General features: G+C 39.1%; 1 protein-coding gene and 1 non-coding gene across 2 annotated transcripts; both read left to right on the top strand.

The window, feature by feature from the left end:
* The first annotated feature begins 205 nt into the window (after nucleotides 1–205).
* On the top strand, nucleotides 206–14,869 carry LOC122665024 (NEDD8-conjugating enzyme Ubc12-like). The gene is made up of 6 exons (XM_043861075.1): nucleotides 206–343; nucleotides 532–639; nucleotides 13,623–13,731; nucleotides 14,043–14,121; nucleotides 14,237–14,353; nucleotides 14,431–14,869. Exons 2-6 carry the CDS (start codon nucleotides 537–539, stop codon nucleotides 14,566–14,568), a joined length of 546 nt encoding a protein of 181 aa, XP_043717010.1. The 5' UTR covers nucleotides 206–343; nucleotides 532–536; the 3' UTR covers nucleotides 14,569–14,869.
* Nucleotides 14,870–17,215: 2,346 nt separating this feature from the next.
* Nucleotides 17,216–17,288, top strand: TRNAA-UGC. The gene has a single exon. It is a non-coding gene; the product is annotated as a tRNA-Ala (tRNA).
* Nucleotides 17,289–19,322: the final 2,034 nt, after the last annotated feature.

Here is a 19,322-nt window from a genome sequence, read left to right as displayed (position 1 = left end):
ATATTGAATATGGGTGTCAAATAACTTCCGACAATACTACAACTGAGTGGTACGGACTACAATGCTGACGGTCTTTTAAGATAATCTAATCTTTTTATAAAGTTGTATATATCCTTGTAATGCACTTGATTTGTTTCTCTCCCTCGAAAGAAGTGTGAGGAGATAGAGTGAGAGAGAGAGTTTGAGAACCGTACGCAATCGATTGAGAGCGAATCCACCTTCGATTCAGAGCTCTTCAGGCGAAAATAAAGAAGCATAGATAGATAGATACAGAGAGAGATCCAACTCGCGCGAAGTGCGAAACTTCCCGTCTGAAAAATTGGTCGAAACCCTCTCTTATCAGGTAGTAGGTTTTCTTTATTTCTTTCTTCTTCTTCTTCTCTTTGAATCAAACCCGCCTTACTGTTCCCCTCTTTCCGTCTCTGCATGCAACTCGATTGAACCCTAATCCGTAGTAAGTTGTTCTTGTTTCTATTTCCTATTTTATTTGCATTCTGACTATGAGCTTCGGTTTTTATTTTTTGATCATAGGAACAATGATTAAGCTTTTTAAAGTGAAGGAAAAGCAGAGTGCTGAGAATGCCAACGGAAGGCCACCCGTAAAGAAGCAATCTGCGGGGGAACTGCGTCTGCATAAAGGTGGTTTTTTTTTCTTCTTATAATTGGATTATTTTTTCATCTGTCTCAAAATTTGTAATTGGAAGTTTGTTTGGTTGTAGTAGAATATTGGATGTTTAATTTCAGTTTTGATTGAGTTTTGGCTTATACGGTTAAAGGAGAGGTTTTGTTTGGCTCTTTGGGTTTGCTGGAGGTTGTTCTAGAAGATCTTGTGCTCAAAGGATTATAAATTGGTTCAGGACAACAATTTAGATCTCTTTTCAAGTGTTGGAATGGGATTTGTGTTGTTCTAAATGCATAATCAGACAATTTGAGTTATGAAATTTCAATTAGCAAAGTTTCTTTTTATCAAAAAAAAAAAAGAAGCAAAGTTTACATTGTTGATTTTGAGCTCCGTCCCTAACTCACCTTACTTCCGATGGCTCCTTTGTTCCGGATAAACTTATTGAGTCATCGTACTTGATGCTTTGGCCATATAAAGAATAAAGAAAGAGAGAGGAGACAAGGTCTTAGGTATCGGTATCAGTACACGTATTGGACCATTTTGCCCCTCAAAATACCAATACATTGATTTTTTGGACAATTTATTTATCCTCCCCTGTACTGATATCACTGCCACGGAATTGGTATTGTATGAGTATCGGGTACCGGCGATACCGATTCCTATCAGCCGATCAGCCCAATCCTATACTGATACCGGTACTTTGAACCATGGGGGGAGGGGATCTACCTTGTTTATTGTACTCTTGAACTTCTCAAGGTTTTCCTGTTGGTCAATTGAATAGAATATAGAAACATGTTGTGGAAACACAAGTTTCAATTAGATAGAGTAGAATGGCAGATCCAGCTTCATGTATTCAACCCAAGTTAATTAAGATAAGGATCAATTAAGTTGAGTTTACTGTATCAAATTTATATGCAGGCAGTTTTTAAAGCAAGCTCGACCTCGAACCAGAGAAAACCCAATGGGCATTGGAGATCAATTGCAGCAGGATCAATAAAATAAGGAAGAACAAAATTGAATAACTGAAATTTTATTTTGTTAATTTCTCTTTTCTTTTACATATGAAAGAAGAACATAAAAGTTTATGGAAGAAGAACAAGGGGATATGGAAGGGGGATAGGGGACTCTCTCAGTCCGGGGTCGCTCACCCAAAGCCTCTCACCGATGTTGAATCCCACAGCCACTGCCTCTCACAGCTTTAAGCCGTAGCTCTCTATTTTCTTTAATCTTCAACCGTTGGAGGCCTCTAAGGGCATTAGATTATATAGACTCAAGGGTTGAGCCCAAAAAGAAAGTGTTTGCTACCAAGTAGCTTACAACCAAAATAGAAACTTCCTATAAATCTAGCTGCCATACATCAAAATAGAACCTCCTAAAAACAAAAATAGTAACAAACTTAAATAAAATATACTTTTTAAAACTGAAAATAGAAACTAAACTATGGAAGCATTAGGATAGAATCTTTCTCCACTTGATGGGCCCGCAAGACCTTCTAAAAAGCATCCCTACACAAGGCAAATATGGGCTGTGATACTGTTTACGTGAACTGTGTTTTGGTCTTTTTTTCCTTCATATTTCGATCCATAGTTATCAAGGCGTCGCCATGGCAGTGTCGCCTTGATTTTTTACCCTCTAAAACGCCATGGCCGCCTTCCCGCCTTTATAACTATGTTTCGATCTGCATCAGATATGTTTATATAATAACTATCTGGACCCAGTTTTTATGCATGGCTGTGAATGTACATGGTCATGCCTTTCAACCGTTGGATGGGGTGGGGGGCAGAAGTGTAATACATCCCCTGATCTCCCCCATCCAATTGTTGAAGGCACGACTGTGTACGTACACTGCTGTGCATAAAATCTTTTGCCTAACTATTTTATCACCTCTATGCATTGATATGAAACTTGATTAGTGCATGAAAGAAAGTACACTGTAGGCAATGAATGACACAATGGACAAGAACCTACTTGGGTATAATGTAAAGGATATATTTATTTCAGGGAATGATTTAAGTCGATATATTTAGTTCAGGGAATAAATTAACTCTTTCTTATGTCCACTCTGTATGGGGAATAATGCCAAGGAGTGGTAAGCATTCCCCCTGGATTATCACTGATCTAGCAAAAAATAAGTACCGACCCTTTGACGTAGCCCAAGTATAGCAAAAGCAGTCATTTTTTAGAACTGCCTTCTTAAATAGAAAGTTGGTGTTCTAAGTGATCAATTGACTTATAATTCTATTCTACCCCCCTCCCCCAAAAAAAAAATAAAAGACTTATAATTCTTGTAGCTCAGAAAATAATTCTTTACCCCCCCCCCCAAAAAAAAAAGAAGTAAAAAAGTATTTTTGTTAATTATGTTATAAAATTGTCAAAATTATATTACGAGAAGATGTGCATGAGGGGGAAAAAATCTTGCTCAGAAGATGCTTACTGATACAGATGATCCAAATATTTCCTTTGTTGTTGGTGCCATTAGTCAGTTTATGGAGAATTCTAAGCAGGCTCACTGGGAGTTGCCTATCGCATTTTGAGATATCTCAAAGGTGCTCCCAAGAAAGGTCTTGTTTATTGAGAAAATCCCAAATCTTTGGAGATAGAGCCAATCATTAGTTCCCAACCATGGGGCAAATGGAGTCCGATATATAAATTGGTTAGTTGAATGGTCTTATCAATACACAAATGTCTAACACCCCACGAATGTGGTTATTCACGACGATGATCCCTGTTAAGCATCCATGGCTGAATGGTTAAAGCGCCCAACTCATAATTGGCAAATTTGTAGGTTCAATTCCTGCTGGATGCATGCCAATGGGAACATTAAGTAAAAGTTTTGGTGGATAGGGATCCCATAAAAACTTCTTCCGAGGAATGGGCTAGACTGGGTCATTTCTCTAGAACAATAGCGAAGGGCCCTGTCATGATCGTACTGATATTGTGGGTTACTAATTTAGTACTGATTTTAGGGTTAAACCAATACTAAAAACAGAATCGAAAACAGAGAGAAAAATAACTAGATTTAGGAGAAATCACATATAACAAATCAGTTGGTCAGATCAGGCTGAAAGTCTGATCGAGTTCTTCTTTTAAGGGGTATAAACTTAAAGAAAATATCAGATTGATCCAATGTCTGGTTCAGAAAATATGGGAGATTCATAGTGACACTAGCATAGGGGTAAAGCTATCAAACTACAAGTCAAACTAAAGAACAAATTGCAGATTATTATAGGCCAGAAGAATATTAATGTTGGTTATAAATTTCAGAACCAACAGAATAGTAAATAGCCTATGTCGATCATAGCATGTAAGGCCACAATGATCAATCCTACTTAACAGATTCAGAAATTGAAAGTGCAATATCGATAGAAGTTTTATGAAATCAGAATTAAAATCTGCACATCAGAACACCTTCAAATTAACAATCCTAGTGAGAGTAGGATTGCTGTATTGAGATCTGAACAGAATTGCGGAGATTGGATGGACAAAACAGTACCTTAATGCATACAAGAGTAAGAACAATGGCGCCCGGGCTTTCCACAGCAAGGTGTTGACTGGATTCACACCAATCACACCATGATTCCACAAGGAAGAGCATACCCCGATAGGCAGCAAAGACAGAGCTTCTCATTAATCAAAATTCGTGTACCATGTTGGATATTTGGATCCCTTCCAAACTTATATAGAAGACTCATAAACAGACTCAAACACTAAAAAAGAAGGCCTAACCCAATCCTTAACTCATAAGTTAACATAAACTGACTAGGAAACTGAATCAAAATAGGCTGGACTTGTATAATCCTAATCTAGCTCAAGTAAAACTCTTAACAATAAGAATTAAAATAAAAAAATAGACACTTAACTAATCCCGTATGCCTAGCTTCTACCCATATTATAAGTCCATTAAAGTGGCCCATTACAATGAAAGCACATGGGATCCAAGGCGTAACACATACATAACCCAACCCAAAGCTTATTTCTAATAAAATTAACCCATTTAGGTTATTTATATGCATCAGTTACTTTGATGTTGATTGGGTTGGTGCCGACAGTGATCGAAGGTCTATTGCTGGATATTGTACGTTTGCTGCTGGTAATCTTGTTATTTGGAGGAGTAAGAAGCAGACTACAGTTGCTCGGTCAAGTGTAGAAGCTTTGATGCAAATACACTACCTTGGACCGACCCAAACCCATTTGGGTATCTAGATGAAGATGAATTGGGTCTAGTTTGAGTTTTTGGATCTAGTAGGATTTTAGGAATTTATGTTATTTGGGGGAATAATGTCTTTTAGTTTATTTTATTCTGTTTAGAAGTTAGCTACATAAGACATTTGGTTTCCTAATTGTTCTTAGTTTCCTAGTTAGAGAGTTAGTCTTATTTTTAGGAGTCTTTTATTTCTCTTTATATATGATGTAATTCCCCATCGTTGGAGATAGATTTGAAGAATGGAATAGTGAAGTGTTTGTGAGTGCCTGTGTGGCCAAAGTGATTGTGCAATCTTCTTCTTTCCCCCCTCCCTTCTTGTGTGTTCCTCTCTCCCCTGCAAATCTGATTTCTTCTCAGATAATCCCTTCCCCCACCGACCCTCCACCAGGCTGAGTATAGGGCTATGGCAGATACTACAACAGAACCAATGTGGCTGAAATCTTTCATTCAAGAACTGGGTTTTTCAGTCACCAAACCCATGAAGATGTATCTACTCGTACACTAGAGTGGAAGTGTGTTGAATCAAGAGCAAACAGTAAGCATCTTTATTATGGACGCTTTATTCTGTCTCCGCTTATGAAAGGTCAAGCTGATACTTGGAGGGGGAGTGTTAAGTGTTATTGAAGTGTTACTACTATTCTAAGAGTATCTTGGGTAGTGTGTAGTGAGTTATGGGTAGTATTGTAACTAATTAGTTTAAGTTATGTCCTTTGTTGCAGTTGCACTTTACAATTAGTTTATATAGTGATTGTGGGTATCGGCTAGACATTCAATTCTAGCCGAGGCTTCTTTTCTCTCCTCTCTCCCACCCATTCTTCTTCTTCTTCTCTTTGCTTGCTGTTTTCTTAGGTTGAACACAGTTCAAAAGAACAAGAAGGCCAGCAGCAAACCATACCATTAACGTGGACCAAGAATGGACTAATATGTTTAATTTTTAGTGTCTAATGGGTTTTATGGGCCATAGGCTTAGTATTTTTGGTTTTACTATTGTAATGGGTCAAATTCTATAAGTCCAAATATTAGGGATTTAAGTCCTGTATGGGATTAAGTAGTTAGTTTCTATTTTGTAATGTTCTTCTAGAATAGCTTCTATTTTGAAGAAAGACCAAGTTGTAAGGGACTCTCCCTACCATATATAGGGGTTTCCTATTTTGCTTATTTCCATGAAATTTAAATAAAGAATAAGGATACACACTACCATCGATTTTGACAAAACTACAGCTCTTTGCTCTGATTTTCTGTGAGATGTAGTGGCAACCTTAGTGGGAAACCAAGTAACTAGTGAGATGCTAGTCGAGTTCTAGGTGGGAGGCCTAGTTCCCTTTCTTTTCTATCTTCTTCTTACTTTCCCAAGGTCAGATTCTGCTTTCTCCTTCCATGCGCATACTGTTTACTCTTCTATTTAAATCTCTCTAGTATTATTCTGTCCTGTAGCGGTTGACTGAGTTTTCTGCTTAAGTTTGGACCAGATTTTTATGCTGTGGTAGTCCCCCAAGACATCTCATCGGTTTCCCTAATGGTTGGCAGTTCACTGCCTTCTTTGATGTCCTGCGGTAGCCCCATACTTGCTTGGCAATTTTCTGGTAGTTTCTATTTCCTAAACTCACTTTGCTAATTTGTCTTCCTTACTAATTCCATTCTTAGTTTCTATTTTAATATTTACTTGCTATTCTATGATGTAGCTGCTGTTTTCTTGTGGTTACTAAGTCTGAAATCCTGTTTTAGTAACATACTATTTTGGTAATCCCTTAATATATCCGCAATCCATTGATATATCCAAATCTGTCTGTTGGATTAACATCCAACTTTGCTGGACTATTCATCTCTTCATCTACGCCATTCAATCAGAACTAGGACCCCATTGGAACCCGTTGTCAGGGTTTCTGATATTGCTTTATTGGAGGGTTATTGAGAGACCTGCTGATGCAGATTTATCACTAAACTGGGTTTCTTTTATTAGGAATAAGTCTAGGATTGGGTTACATACATGTTGGGCCTTTGATCCCATGGGTTTCTAATGTAATAGGCCACTTTTATGGGCTTAAAATATGGGTAAATAGGTTGCATACGGGATTAGCTCCCATACTTAGTTTTATTTCCATACTAAGCGTTTTGTTTGGTGTTTTAAATTGAACCGGTTCAACCAATGGTTCAATTTAAGTGATTTTATTAGTTTTTCTTTTAGTTGTTTAGTTGGGCTGGATTAGGACTCTATTTTGAGTCTATTTCAGTTTCCTAGTCAGCTTAAGTTAGCTAATAGGTTAAGGATTGGGTTAGGCCATTCCTTTTTAGTGTCTAAGTCTATTTTTGAGTCTTCTATATAAGTTTGTAAGGGAGGCCAGCATTGAATACGAATTTGATTAATAAAAATTAGCTTTATGTTTGCTGCCATTGCTGCTGCTCTTTGTGAGTATATATCCTTGTGGATCTCAAGGTGGATAGGGTGGGTGGACTCCTGCGACTCCTTGCATCGTAAAGATCGGGAGGTTCCTTCAAGATATCAAGCTGCTGCCATTGTTTCTGCAGTACAGTAAGTTTGAACCTGCACGTTGTTTAAAAACCTTCTTCTACCCAGCCATTATCCTTCCCTTAGATCTAATCCACCTTCCCCTTCCATCCATCAAACCCTAATCTCCATTAAACCTGCAACTCCTACTTCAACTAGGTCTCCCTTATAACTACAGATCTGGCCATCAATTTTGAACCATACTTCCAGCCTATATCCCCCACACCTCTCCCTACACTCGACCTTAAACCCAGTCCATAATCCCCACTATATCCCCTCCATTCCTTCACTCCATCAAACCCAAAACCTGCAACTCAATTTTGTCCAGAATTGCAGAATTTTAAAACCTTTCCAAATCCAATTATTTTTATCCCATAATAACCCCCTAGACCTGCATATTAAAGCCATATAAGACCCATTCCCAAATTCCCATCCTAAACCCTAGAATTAACCTAAATCCTAGTGTTGTCCATTCGAACCAGCAACCCCTTTTGCGATTGATCCTGTTGTCTGGCTCCTACCTACCTAGGACTACATTAAGTGGTATTAGAGCCATGGATGTACAAGGTAATTCAGTTCCGCCCCCCTCCACCTGATCCTATGGCTGCTATAATGGAGATGCTACAGAAGTTGAATGAAAAGGTGACACGATTAGAAGAGAAGAGGACTACCCCTCATAGGGACAACACCATTCTCCTAGAAAAGGACAGATATCAAGTCAATTCGGTAGTACAAAGAGCCCCAAGTAGAGATCAATACAGAGAAGACAGAGAAAGGTACAGAGATCATAGTGGAGATAGGAACAGAGGATACAGAGACTACAGGAGACGCCGTAGACCTCCAGAGGCATATGAGTTGAGAGACTTTGATGGCAGACCAGATCCACATGTATTTTGTGATTGGTTAGCTGCTTTAGATGATTATTTTAATTGGTATGATTTGCCTGAGCATAGGAAAATGAGACTAGAACATACCAAGCTAGTGGGACCAGCACATAATTGGTGGAGAACCCAGATGGATTATCCTGACTACCGTGGTAGAGAACCTGTTACATAGGCAGAGATGAAAGAAGATTTGAGTAAGAAATATTTCCCACGGACGTTCAGAGCTCTACAACAAGGTAACTTAAATTCCCATCGACAACATCACCACCAAAAGGCCTTCATCAATGAGATTCCATTTGCAAGTTGAAAAGTGTTGGAAATCTGACATCACCAGTGTTAAATCAGCGGCTGAATACAACTGTACATTGCCAACGAAAATTGAGAGAGTACAAGTTGAAGGCAAAGCTGAAGTGATCACAGTGAATTGTGATGAAAAGAAAGAGATAATGCATGGAGCTTCAAAGATGGAAAGTCAACATGTGGAAGATTCTACTGAAGAGGTCTACCTTGAAGAAGTCAAAGTAGAAGAAACGACAGAAGATGAAGAGGTGGTTGAGAATATTCCACAGGAGATCAATTATATTTAAGATGTTGTTCTTGAAGAGGTGGAGCTCGTATCTCAAGTATTAGATGAGAAGGTTGCTAACACTGAAGACTCTATGGATAGGGCATTCACAGTTGGTGTTGATTCAGAGGTAGAGCACATAGAGTTTGTTATGCCACCATGGTTCTTCGAAGAGAAAGCTCCACGCCTTGAAGACTATATTCCTAATGTTCCTGCTTCACCGGAATTCTGTTTAGGGATGGTCAAAGCTGCTGATCACATGTTGATTCCCCCTCATCGCTACAAAATTCGAGGACGAATTTTTTCAAGCTGGGGAGAGTTGATGCAGATTTATCACCAAACTGGGCTTCTTTTATTAGGAATAAGTCTAGGGTTGGGTTACATACATGTTGGGCCTTTGATCCCATGGGTTTCTAATGTAATAGGCCACTTTTATGGGCCTAAAATATGGGTAAATAGGTTGCATACGGGATTAGCTCCCATACTTAGTTTTATTTCCATACTAAGCTTTTTATTTGGTGTTTTAAATTGTACCGGTTCAACCAATGGTTCAATTTAAGTGATTTTATTAGTTTTTCTTTTAGTTGTTTAGTTGGGCTGGATTAGGACTCTATTTTGAGTCTATTTCAGTTTCCTAGTCAGTTTAAGTTAGCTAATAGGTTAAGGATTGGGTTAGGCCATTCCTTTTTAGTGTCTAAGTCTATTTTTGAGTCTTCTATATAAGTTTGGGAGGCCAGCATTGAATACGAATTTGATTAATAAAAATTAGCTTTATGCTTGCTGCCATTGCTGCTGCTCTTTGTGAGTGTATATCCTTGTGCATCTCAAGGTGGATAGGGTGGGTGGACTCCTGCGACTCCTTGCATCGTGAAGATCGGGAGGTTCCTTCAAGATATCAAGCTGCTGCCATTGTTTCTGCATTACAGTAAGTTTGAACCTGCACGTTGTTTAAAAACCTTCTTCTACCCAGCCATTATCCTTCCCTTAGATCTAATCCACCTTCCCTTTCCATCCATCAAACCCTAATCTCCATTAAACCTGCAACTCCTACTTCAACTAGGACTCCCTTATAACTACAGATCTGGCCATCAATTTCGAACCATACGTCCAGCCTATATCCCCCACACCTCTCCCTACACTCGACCTTAAACCCAGTCCATAATCCCCACTATATCCCCTCCATTCCTCCACTCCATTAAACCCAAAACCTGCAACTCAATTCTGTCGAGAATTGCAGAATTTTAAAACCTTCCCAAATCCAATTATTTTTATCCCATAATAACCCCCTAGACCTGCATATTAAAGCCATATAAGACCCATTCCCAAATTCCCATCCTAAACCTTAGTATTAACCTAAATCCTAGTGCTGTCCATTCGAACCAGCAACCCCTTTTGCGATTGATCCTGTTGTCTGGCTCCTAGTAGGTCTCCTACCTACCTAGGACTACATTACTTGTTGTTCTAGATCTTTGTAGGTTATTAGTTCCCGGATTTGGGTGTATAGGATTTTAAGTATCGTTTCGTATCGGTAACGTTATCGGTGAGTATCGATATGATACTTACTGATATGATACTACTTTTTTTAAAAAAAATACAAGAACAATATGAGGCCGATACGGTCCGATATAGGTAACATACACTTGATACGCCTCCTTTAAACCTGCAAAATAGAAACCGTGAGTGAGATATGAAACTGAGAGCAATCGAAGGCCTTGGAAACTTGTTTTTCTCTTCGATATGAGTTGGAGGAAATCCTGTAACAAAAAAAAAAAAACCATAATGTTCACCATTTCACCTTGGGGATTTACAATGAAATAACAGATCAAAACAGATTTGAGCGAAAAATTGGTAAAGTTGCAGATCTCTTTTTTTTTTTTTCGGGTTATGCATCACTAGATTAGGTAAAAGCGACTCAAATCCTCACTTCAAGCTGATACATATTTACATATGCCATAATTAGGTGTTTTATGCTTCAAAACTATATTTTATATATATCATAAGCACATCCATGCTTTGTTGACCATTTTTATACGTATCTTTAGCATGTCTTGTGTGTCTCTCTGATACGATACGATGTCTCTTAAAATCACCTCTCCAATACAATTCCCAATACCGATACTTAAATCCTTGATGCGATTCCCAATACTGATACTTAACTGAACATCAGTTGCTGGGTTCATAGTTGTCAAGGCGTCCAGGCGCCCTTTTCTGGAAGGGCGCCTTGGTCACCTAGGTGCCTTGTTGGTGTCGCGTTGATTTTTTTCCATCCTCCAATGCCTAGGGTCGTGTAGACTCCGTGACAATGATTGGATCCCTCGAAGTTATCCCCTTGGATTGTAGTAACTGAAGGCCAGACTACACCTGTCTATCGTCAATTTGCAGTTAAATTTAGCTGTTCAGATGAAGATGCTTTTCTCCATTGATAGAATCCAAGACCAAGGTTCAGTTACCATGTCCAATTCTCTGGAATTCACCTCACCTTGATCATCTTGATTCCCCAATGAATGGATGCTGATCAAGCACACTATATTTTTTTCTGGTTTTCCCCTTAGTTTTCAACTCAGTCGTCTTGATGTCTTCATCTTGGCTACATTTGTTATGTTTTGTCTTTTGATTGCCTTACATTGTGCTTCATTGTGTTTTGGTGTAAGGGGTGCAATTGGGCCGGGCTGGGACCAGGCCCAGCCCAAGGTGTGAAGTCCCCTGCTCGACCTCGGGCTCTCACATACATGACCGAGCCCAGCCAAGTCAGGCTCAACTCAGCCTGCACCTGGAACAAAAGCCTGAGCTCAGGGCTGTCTGGGTCTGAGTCTTTTACATTGTCTTACTTACAAGCACTAACACATATTTGAACCTGTCTTTTACCAAGATTCAGCATCGGAACGTTATATTTTTTCCCTATGAGATCACTAGATCACACTATATTTAGTCCATAACTAATAGTCAATTTTCAATATAAAAAAAGAATAAAATGCCTTCACTTCAATATAAAATTCCGCAAAATAACCTAGAAACAGTAAAAAAACAATGAGAATTGATAGAGCATAACCATAGTATCAATGTAGCACTAGCACACAATAGCAAGCACCGATATACTTAATAAACGACTGATATCATATGCATACGGTCCTAACACGCAATCACAAATATACTTAATCAAGGGCAGATGTGATATGTATGTACCCGTATTTTATACGTCAAACCTATGTATCATACATGCAGGTTATTTTTTGGGCGGATGGGTGGGCTGGCTTTAGGTGGGCCAAGCGAAGTTCAAAGCCTTAACCTGATGCCCGGCCAGGCATGGCCCGACCTCGGCCCTATATTTGTGGGCCCATAGTACAAGATCTTGGCGAGATATTGAAAATATCTCGGTCTTGTGAAGTCTCAAGACGCGACAGTAGGCGATACAGGATTTGTGCAAGCTCTTGGTTGAGATCTCGGTATCTCGCCGAGATCTCGTGGTCTATCTCGATCTCGACCAAACCAAACTATAAAAAAGGCACCCTCTCATCGAGATTTCGACCTTAACTTGAAATCTCGCCTCTCTCAGTCTGTTGTGAAGGAAAAACACTTGGAGGTGAAGGTTTTGGTGGCTTTTCTTTGGCAAGTCTCACCCCAACTGAAGATTAAAGCTTGGAGATTCAAGATTGAAGCTTCAACATCAAGAGAGGGAGCTGCATTGTATCTTAAGAACAGCATAATATGTCATGGCTAGTGTTTGTGACTCAATAAGAGCATAGCTTGATTCAACAACATGTCGTTTTGATGATTCAGCCCGACACCCGTTTCAGTACTAGCTACTCTCAAATGATAGGACTTGTTATACACTTACACTTGTATTTGTTTAATCTATGTCTCTTTCCAAGTTTCTAAAAAATATTAACAAACCGTCAAACCATCACCATGTATGATTATGGATATGATGCCTAATGCTTAAATCGTTTATGGTTTGATGTTTTTTTAATTCCTAATGATTAATTAAGTTGTTTTACACCTTTACTTTAATTATGTGTTATAAATATTGTGTGGAATAGCCTAGGGTAGAGCTCACGTGTGCCGTAGACTACCAACCTAGGGTCCGAAGTCAAAGTACCATTTTGGGTTTTAAATTTGTAAAAACTAATGTTTCCATTGTGTTTAGAAGGCCTAAAATAGGGTGGATTTCAAGTTTCAGGACCTATCTTAGCCATATGGCCACCGAAACCCACCACCGAGTCAAGACAGGAAAAAATACACCAACTGCAAGATCTTGGCAAAACTCGGTTTCATGGCCTGGTGAAACCGAGACCTAAAACCTTGTTTGGGCCCGAGCCTGCGGGCAGAAAGACCCCATCCCAAGCCTAGAAAATTTATGGTAGACTCAGGTTTTTCAGGCCCAAGTTGTACCTATATTTGGTGCCTCTTTGAATCTCGTGAGTTAATCAAACTAGGACAATGATATGGTATATTTGGGGTATTTCTTGGCCACCACTGTTTCCTATCGGCTTATGTCTACACCTTCTGTTCATTAAAGTTGTCTTCCATCCAATGATCCACTTATTTTGAAATCTTTGGATGCTTAAGAACCTTTTTTTTTTTTAAATTATAGTTCTGCTTTTGGTACCTTACCAGGACTAATCAAGCAGAACTATGAATTTTAATAGTTTATTTTTTCATAACCTAGGGAAGGAGATGTGAGCTTGATGTTGACTGTATAATTTTACTGTGGTGGAATTCCAGTCCTCCCCTTTTGTTTGTTCTTTTTACAGTACCCTCATTCACGGGTCCTTGGTGTCAAATTTATTGTCTTCCTAATTTCTAATATCAGTTGATTTTATTTTGTTTTATATATTTGGCAGATATCACTGAGCTGAACCTACCCAAAACAACTACCATATCATTTCCCAATGGCAAGGATGACCTGATGAACTTTGAGGTCACCATTCGACCTGATGAAGGATATTATTTGTAAGTTTCTTTTGCCAGGGATAAATCCCATATATAGTTGTCAAGGCATCGCCTAGGCAATGCTTTGGCATCCTGGCGCCTTGACAACTATTGTCGCCTTGGTTCGCTTAGGGGCCTTGGTTTCCTTTTCGGTGTCACCTTGTGTCCAGCCCCCCTCCAACGCCTTGGGTCACCTAGATGTTGTGACAACTATGACTGCATACCTTTGAATGTGACAGCCTGTGATCTAGCTTCTGTTTAATTTTCTTTCGAACTTCTTTGTGCTAAAGTTGGAAATTAAAATTTAGCCTGCTCATTTTTTCCTTATGCAGCGGTGGAACATTTTTATTTACTTTTCAAGTCTCCCCAATTTACCCTCACGAGGCACCGAAGGTCAAGTGTAAGACTAAGGTAGGCATTCACCTCTAGTTTATTCACAATGGCCTTCTTGTTTCACTTCTTCATAGCACTTGCTGTTAGTCTTATGGTATAGTGATCAACCATGTTCTGTCAAACTCTCATTCAGGTCTACCATCCTAATATTGACTTGGAAGGAAATGTCTGCCTGAACATTCTACGTGAGGATTGGAAACCCGTCCTCAATATCAACACTATCATTTATGGATTGTATCATCTTTTCACGGTACTTTTTTCTTGGTAGATCCTTCCTGATTTATTTTATGACCCTCAGATGTTGATAATTGTGTTTTCTGTATGCAGCAACCCAATCATGAGGATCCCCTTAATTATGATGCAGCCGCAGTTCTGAGGGATAACCCGAAGATGTTTGAATCCAATGTTAGAAGGGCGATGTCGGGTGGCTATGTGGGCCAAACTTTCTTCCCTAGGTGCATGTAGCCTTTGTTGGTATAACAAGTGACAATGTGGTAATATTTTCATGGTCAAGGGTCTTAAGGGTTGTAAATTTGGTTGGAAGGGCGTCTTTTCTGTTGCTCTTTTGGTTTCTTCAGGAAAAAGAAGTTCAGATCAGTCCGAATGAATCAGCGGGAAGGTGCTTGTATGTTGCTGTATTTTAATGACTTGTTTATGATATTGGCTTGGAAAGATATTTTTTTCTTCTTCTTCTTGTTTTTATGTGGAACAGTGGTTGAACTTGGGAACTATACTTGCCCTGGAAGCTACTTGCTTAATGTCTTTCTATTTGTGCATTTTTGTTTGATTCCACCCCCCCCACCCCTTTTTGATACTGCTATTATATAGGCTCAAACACGAAACTTGGCCAGTCTCAGTTATTGGTTAGCCAAATATTGATCAGAAACATTTGCATTACTAGTCTTTTCCTTACTGAAGATGATTGAACAATGCAGGGAGCCAGAGTACATTCATGACCCGAAGATCCTTTGGCTGAAGTTGGAAGTGATCTCACCTTTCCTTTGGGAGGCATTTGTGATTCACAGTGGGATGGATAAAATTCTCTCATGGGAAATGTTCCCCAGTTCCACTTGGGTAAGAACAAGTTCTTGCATGCTTTAGTGTGAGGATTTCCGCGGTGAGAGACCTCCCCTTAGTGGAGTAACCAAAAAGATAGATGTATAGAAGTTAAGCTGGAAAGTTGCAGTGTTGTAGTCTTCAACACTGGACAGCTCTTCTTAGCAGAAAGAGAGAGAAAAAAATGGAAAAAAAATAGGGAGGAGTGGAACCTCAGACCTGGAATTAGCCGCAAAAGAAGTGGAAATAGTAGTTCTGAGGTATGTTATCCAGTGAGTTGTGCAACTTTTTCCGATTTAAATAGGAAAACAAGATTGGTTTAATTTAGTTGGGATGAGGCTTATGTGAGTTTCAGAATAGACGAGACACTTGATCAAACCCTTTAATGGGCAAGAGTTCTCTGTTAGGGAGCGTGGTCTCTGTACACTATCCTGTTTTTGTATTGTTATGTGGGACAGACTCTTGTGCAAGATAGGCTAGCAATCAGGTGGTTTTGGGAAGAATAAGGTAGTATGTCAGAGAAATTGGTCTAACCTGAACGGGATGAGACTTCTCTACTTCCGTCTCGGGCAGTACTTCTGTGCGCCCCACATACAAGGTGGGTGGAATGGACCGCCTTACCCCTGCCTGAGTACCTTGCCCGAGCGGGGGGTAAGGCGGTACTTTCCATCCACCTTATGTGTATGGGCGCACGAAAGTACCGGGCAGGCGGAAGTAGAGGAGTCGGACTCAACCTGAACCCGTTCAATCGTTAAATGTGATGGAGAGGGTGAACCCCAATTCTAAAAAACCCCAAACCTAACCCATTTATAATCACTAGGGTTATTTTTGTTTAACTGTAACATATTTTATAGGAAGTTTTCAAACCTAAAAAGGGGAACTTTTTGTATTCAACCTGAACATGATTGTTTAAACTACTTCAACGTTTTACCAAAATAGTGGTGGAAACTTGATCATTGATACTATTGGCACTCATGATCATGGAGGACTCCAACCCTACACTATGACTGAATTTTTTCTCTCAATCATGTTTAAATGTGCTTATTACTTATTAGTAATTAGTAATGTACAAAAAAATAAAAACACGATGCAAACATAAAAAAAACAAGGGATGGGGATCTCTCTCAAGCTATTTGGTCCCTACACCAGTGCGAGGGTCAATGACAATATGTACAGGGGCATCTAACAGGGGTGAGGTTTTTCATTTTACGGGGATTGGGGCATTCATTTTGCCCTTCAAATGTGTAGGGGCAAGTGCCATGCAACCTAAAACTGTAGGGTTGGAGAGCCATTCGGATCTCCCCACACGGCCACACAGCGCACACCTGACACCTCCCTCCCAAAAAAAAAATAAAAAAATTCCATACTCTAACCAACTGTCACAAGACCTGATGGTTAGCTCTCGTTGTCAATAGTGTTGAAGAGCCACACCCAATTGGACGGCGCACGAGCATTGGAGAGTGGAGACGGTTACACTGACTCTTCCCCCTTTGCTCTTTCATACAAAGCACATAGAGAGTGGGTCTAAGAAGGATCAGGAATGTCCTTGTTTCATGAAATGATCAATGTATATATGTGTATCAAAATGATGCAAATAAAGGCACCTACCCTTTTGAATTAATGAATGTAACCTCACAGTTCCTACCCCAAAAAAAAAAAAAAAAAAAAAAAACCTTGACAGTTGAGACCCACCTTAGATTGTGGAGCTCTTTTTCTTTCTTGTTCGTGTCATTGTTTGTTATTTTTACTTTCTTTTCCTATGTTGCCTACAATTCTAAGACAAAAGGATACACAGTTACTAAAAAATTTCCAGTTAAAATCTTACTTAAGAGTCCTACCGTCAAAAATTAAATGGAGCATCTCAATGTTTTGAGAGAAAATGATCAGATATTTGGATGTGTTAACTGATCTGCTCCAATCCCATGCTGCAACTTGAAACCATGGAAAAATTCTATAGAATAGTGCAAATTCCCGTTACCACCTGATGAAAGCACATCATTTAATGTCTGTTTATTAAAGGAAGATAATTTAAAAAGAATAACACAATAAAACATATGGGGATGTAGCTCAAATGGTAGAGCGCTCGCTTTGCATGCGAGAGGTACAGGGTTCGATCCCCTGCATCTCCACAAGCATTATCTATTTTAAAAACCTTTTTCAACAAACAATAATTTTCTAAAAACATGAAAATGGTATTCATTGATGGGGATAGCCCCGAGTCGTTATCGTCTACTTCCCTGATCGGTGCGGTTCCCTAGTTCCTCTCACAAGGGTTGGGTGGGACCCACCCAGAGCACTACATGAAAAAAATTCGGATAGGCCCCAAGGTGGTTTGGACTCATGACCTCCTTTGAGGAGTTGGTCTTGCCCTGACCCCTTGGGGTTAGGCCCATGGTTCGTGATCTCGATATCGGTTGGATCAGATCGGGATCGCCCCAACTCGGGCAAATATGACACTTTTGCCCCTGTTTGCTTATTAAAAAACTAATTTTTTTTTAAAAATATTTTTACCCTTATTCGTATGGTTGGATCGGATCGATCTAGGCCGATACCGATCCAATCCGGCCAAAATCGGCCGATCCAATCCAATATCACAAACCATGCCTGCGTCCCATGCCTGGAACTTTTCTCTTTATAAGGAAATTCTTATGATAACCAAGGTCGGTGAAAATAAAATTGTAACTTTACTTCTTTACCCTTTTAGTACACCAATCCTATAAAATTTGGTTGTGAAATGGTAACTTTGAAAACGGGGAAAGTTTTCATACACGGCTGTGTAAGCAGTGTATGTGAGAGGGTCTCTCACAAAGAGTTGGAAAAGTCATAAATCCCCACTGATTAATTAATGCCTTGAAACTCCCACCCTCACTCTCATACATGGTTTACACGACTTTGTATGAAAACTTTTTCCTTTACAAAATAATTTTAAAGTAATTTAGCATTATGTCACTTTTAAGAGCAATCATTCATTTATGTGAAAACGAAAGAATAAATGAGCTAGTAATCCATTAGAGTGAATCATGTGAGCTTATGGGCTGGATTAGGCCCTTATTGGGCCTACGAAAATGGTCCTCTGTTAAGAGTCAATTAATGGGCTTCACCTAAGACATTGATGACAGGTTCAATTTCTAAGTTGAGCTCAAGCATGTACCCTCATGTTACCAACCCTGGCCCAGCTAGCCTGGCCAATCATGAGGCAGTATAGCTAGAAGTTTCCATATTACAGAGATGGACAATTTTCAAAGTTGGAGCTACCTACACTGTCTTCTCTTATTAATTAAAAAGTAGACATTGTAGTTCCAGTTGTTAACATAATGAAGCTGGTCCATTGAAATTGTTGTATCATAACTGAAGGAACACCAACTTAATTGCAACTTAATTGAAAATGGCATCTATAGAAAGTCTTTCTAAAAGTGTCATTTTCCATGTACCCATTTTGTCCTATTGTGTTTACTATAGAGACATGTCTCTTTAGGTCTTGGATTTGCTCCTTGGCTCAGAAACATTTGGAGTTAAAGAGGTCTATCTGAATCATTGTGGGAGCCTTTATAAGGACATGCTTTCACGGTTCCTATTCTCAAATAATGGAGATGATTAATGAAGTTGAATAATAATGGACTAATATTAATTTTGGTAGTTGGTATCTGATGTAACTCCCCTAAATTTGAAAATATAAAAGAATTCTATTATCAAAATAAGAAACCGAATACAAGATAACAAGGTTCAGAGAGGATCACTTAAACCCAAGTGTTGCTTGCGGATTCACGAAATCACAAGAAGACCCCAAACTCACATTAGAACTCACTCACCACAAGAGGTTACATTGGATTCAAATTATTCGTCTCATCACTTTTTTTCTATGCTTGACAATATAAATATATAAAATGGATGGAAGTAACTAACAGTAGAAAAGAGCCATTGAAATATAACTATTGAAAATTAATGACTAGTGACATTATGACTTCGTTAAGACTTTTGTCCCCTACTTCTCTCTAGGTTTCATCCTTAAACCATTTCCATTTTACTAATCATGTTGGAACTGAAACCTGTAGATATCAGTAAAAAAATTGGATGATTATTATTTTTCCTACCAAACTATCAGTAAACAACAAACAGAAGGTAAATCAACATTAATGTTCTTTCCTCAATGGTAAAATTTGCTT

This window comes from Telopea speciosissima, chromosome 6 (genome assembly GCF_018873765.1).
Source record: "Telopea speciosissima isolate NSW1024214 ecotype Mountain lineage chromosome 6, Tspe_v1, whole genome shotgun sequence".
Taxonomy (NCBI): Eukaryota; Viridiplantae; Streptophyta; class Magnoliopsida; order Proteales; family Proteaceae; genus Telopea; species Telopea speciosissima.
This window is presented reverse-complemented; position numbering and strand designations above follow the sequence as displayed.

Bases quoted from the DNA above. Each gene is read 5' to 3' on its own strand.
- LOC122665024 (XM_043861075.1), top strand. From the start codon at position 537: ATGATTAAGCTTTTTAAAGTGAAGGAAAAGCAGAGTGCTGAGAATGCC. The intron at 13,732-14,042 runs GTAAGTTTCTTT...TTCCTTATGCAG, and splicing joins CCTGATGAAGGATATTATTT to CGGTGGAACATTTTTATTTA. The intron at 14,122-14,236 runs GTAGGCATTCAC...ACTCTCATTCAG, and splicing joins AGGTCAAGTGTAAGACTAAG to GTCTACCATCCTAATATTGA.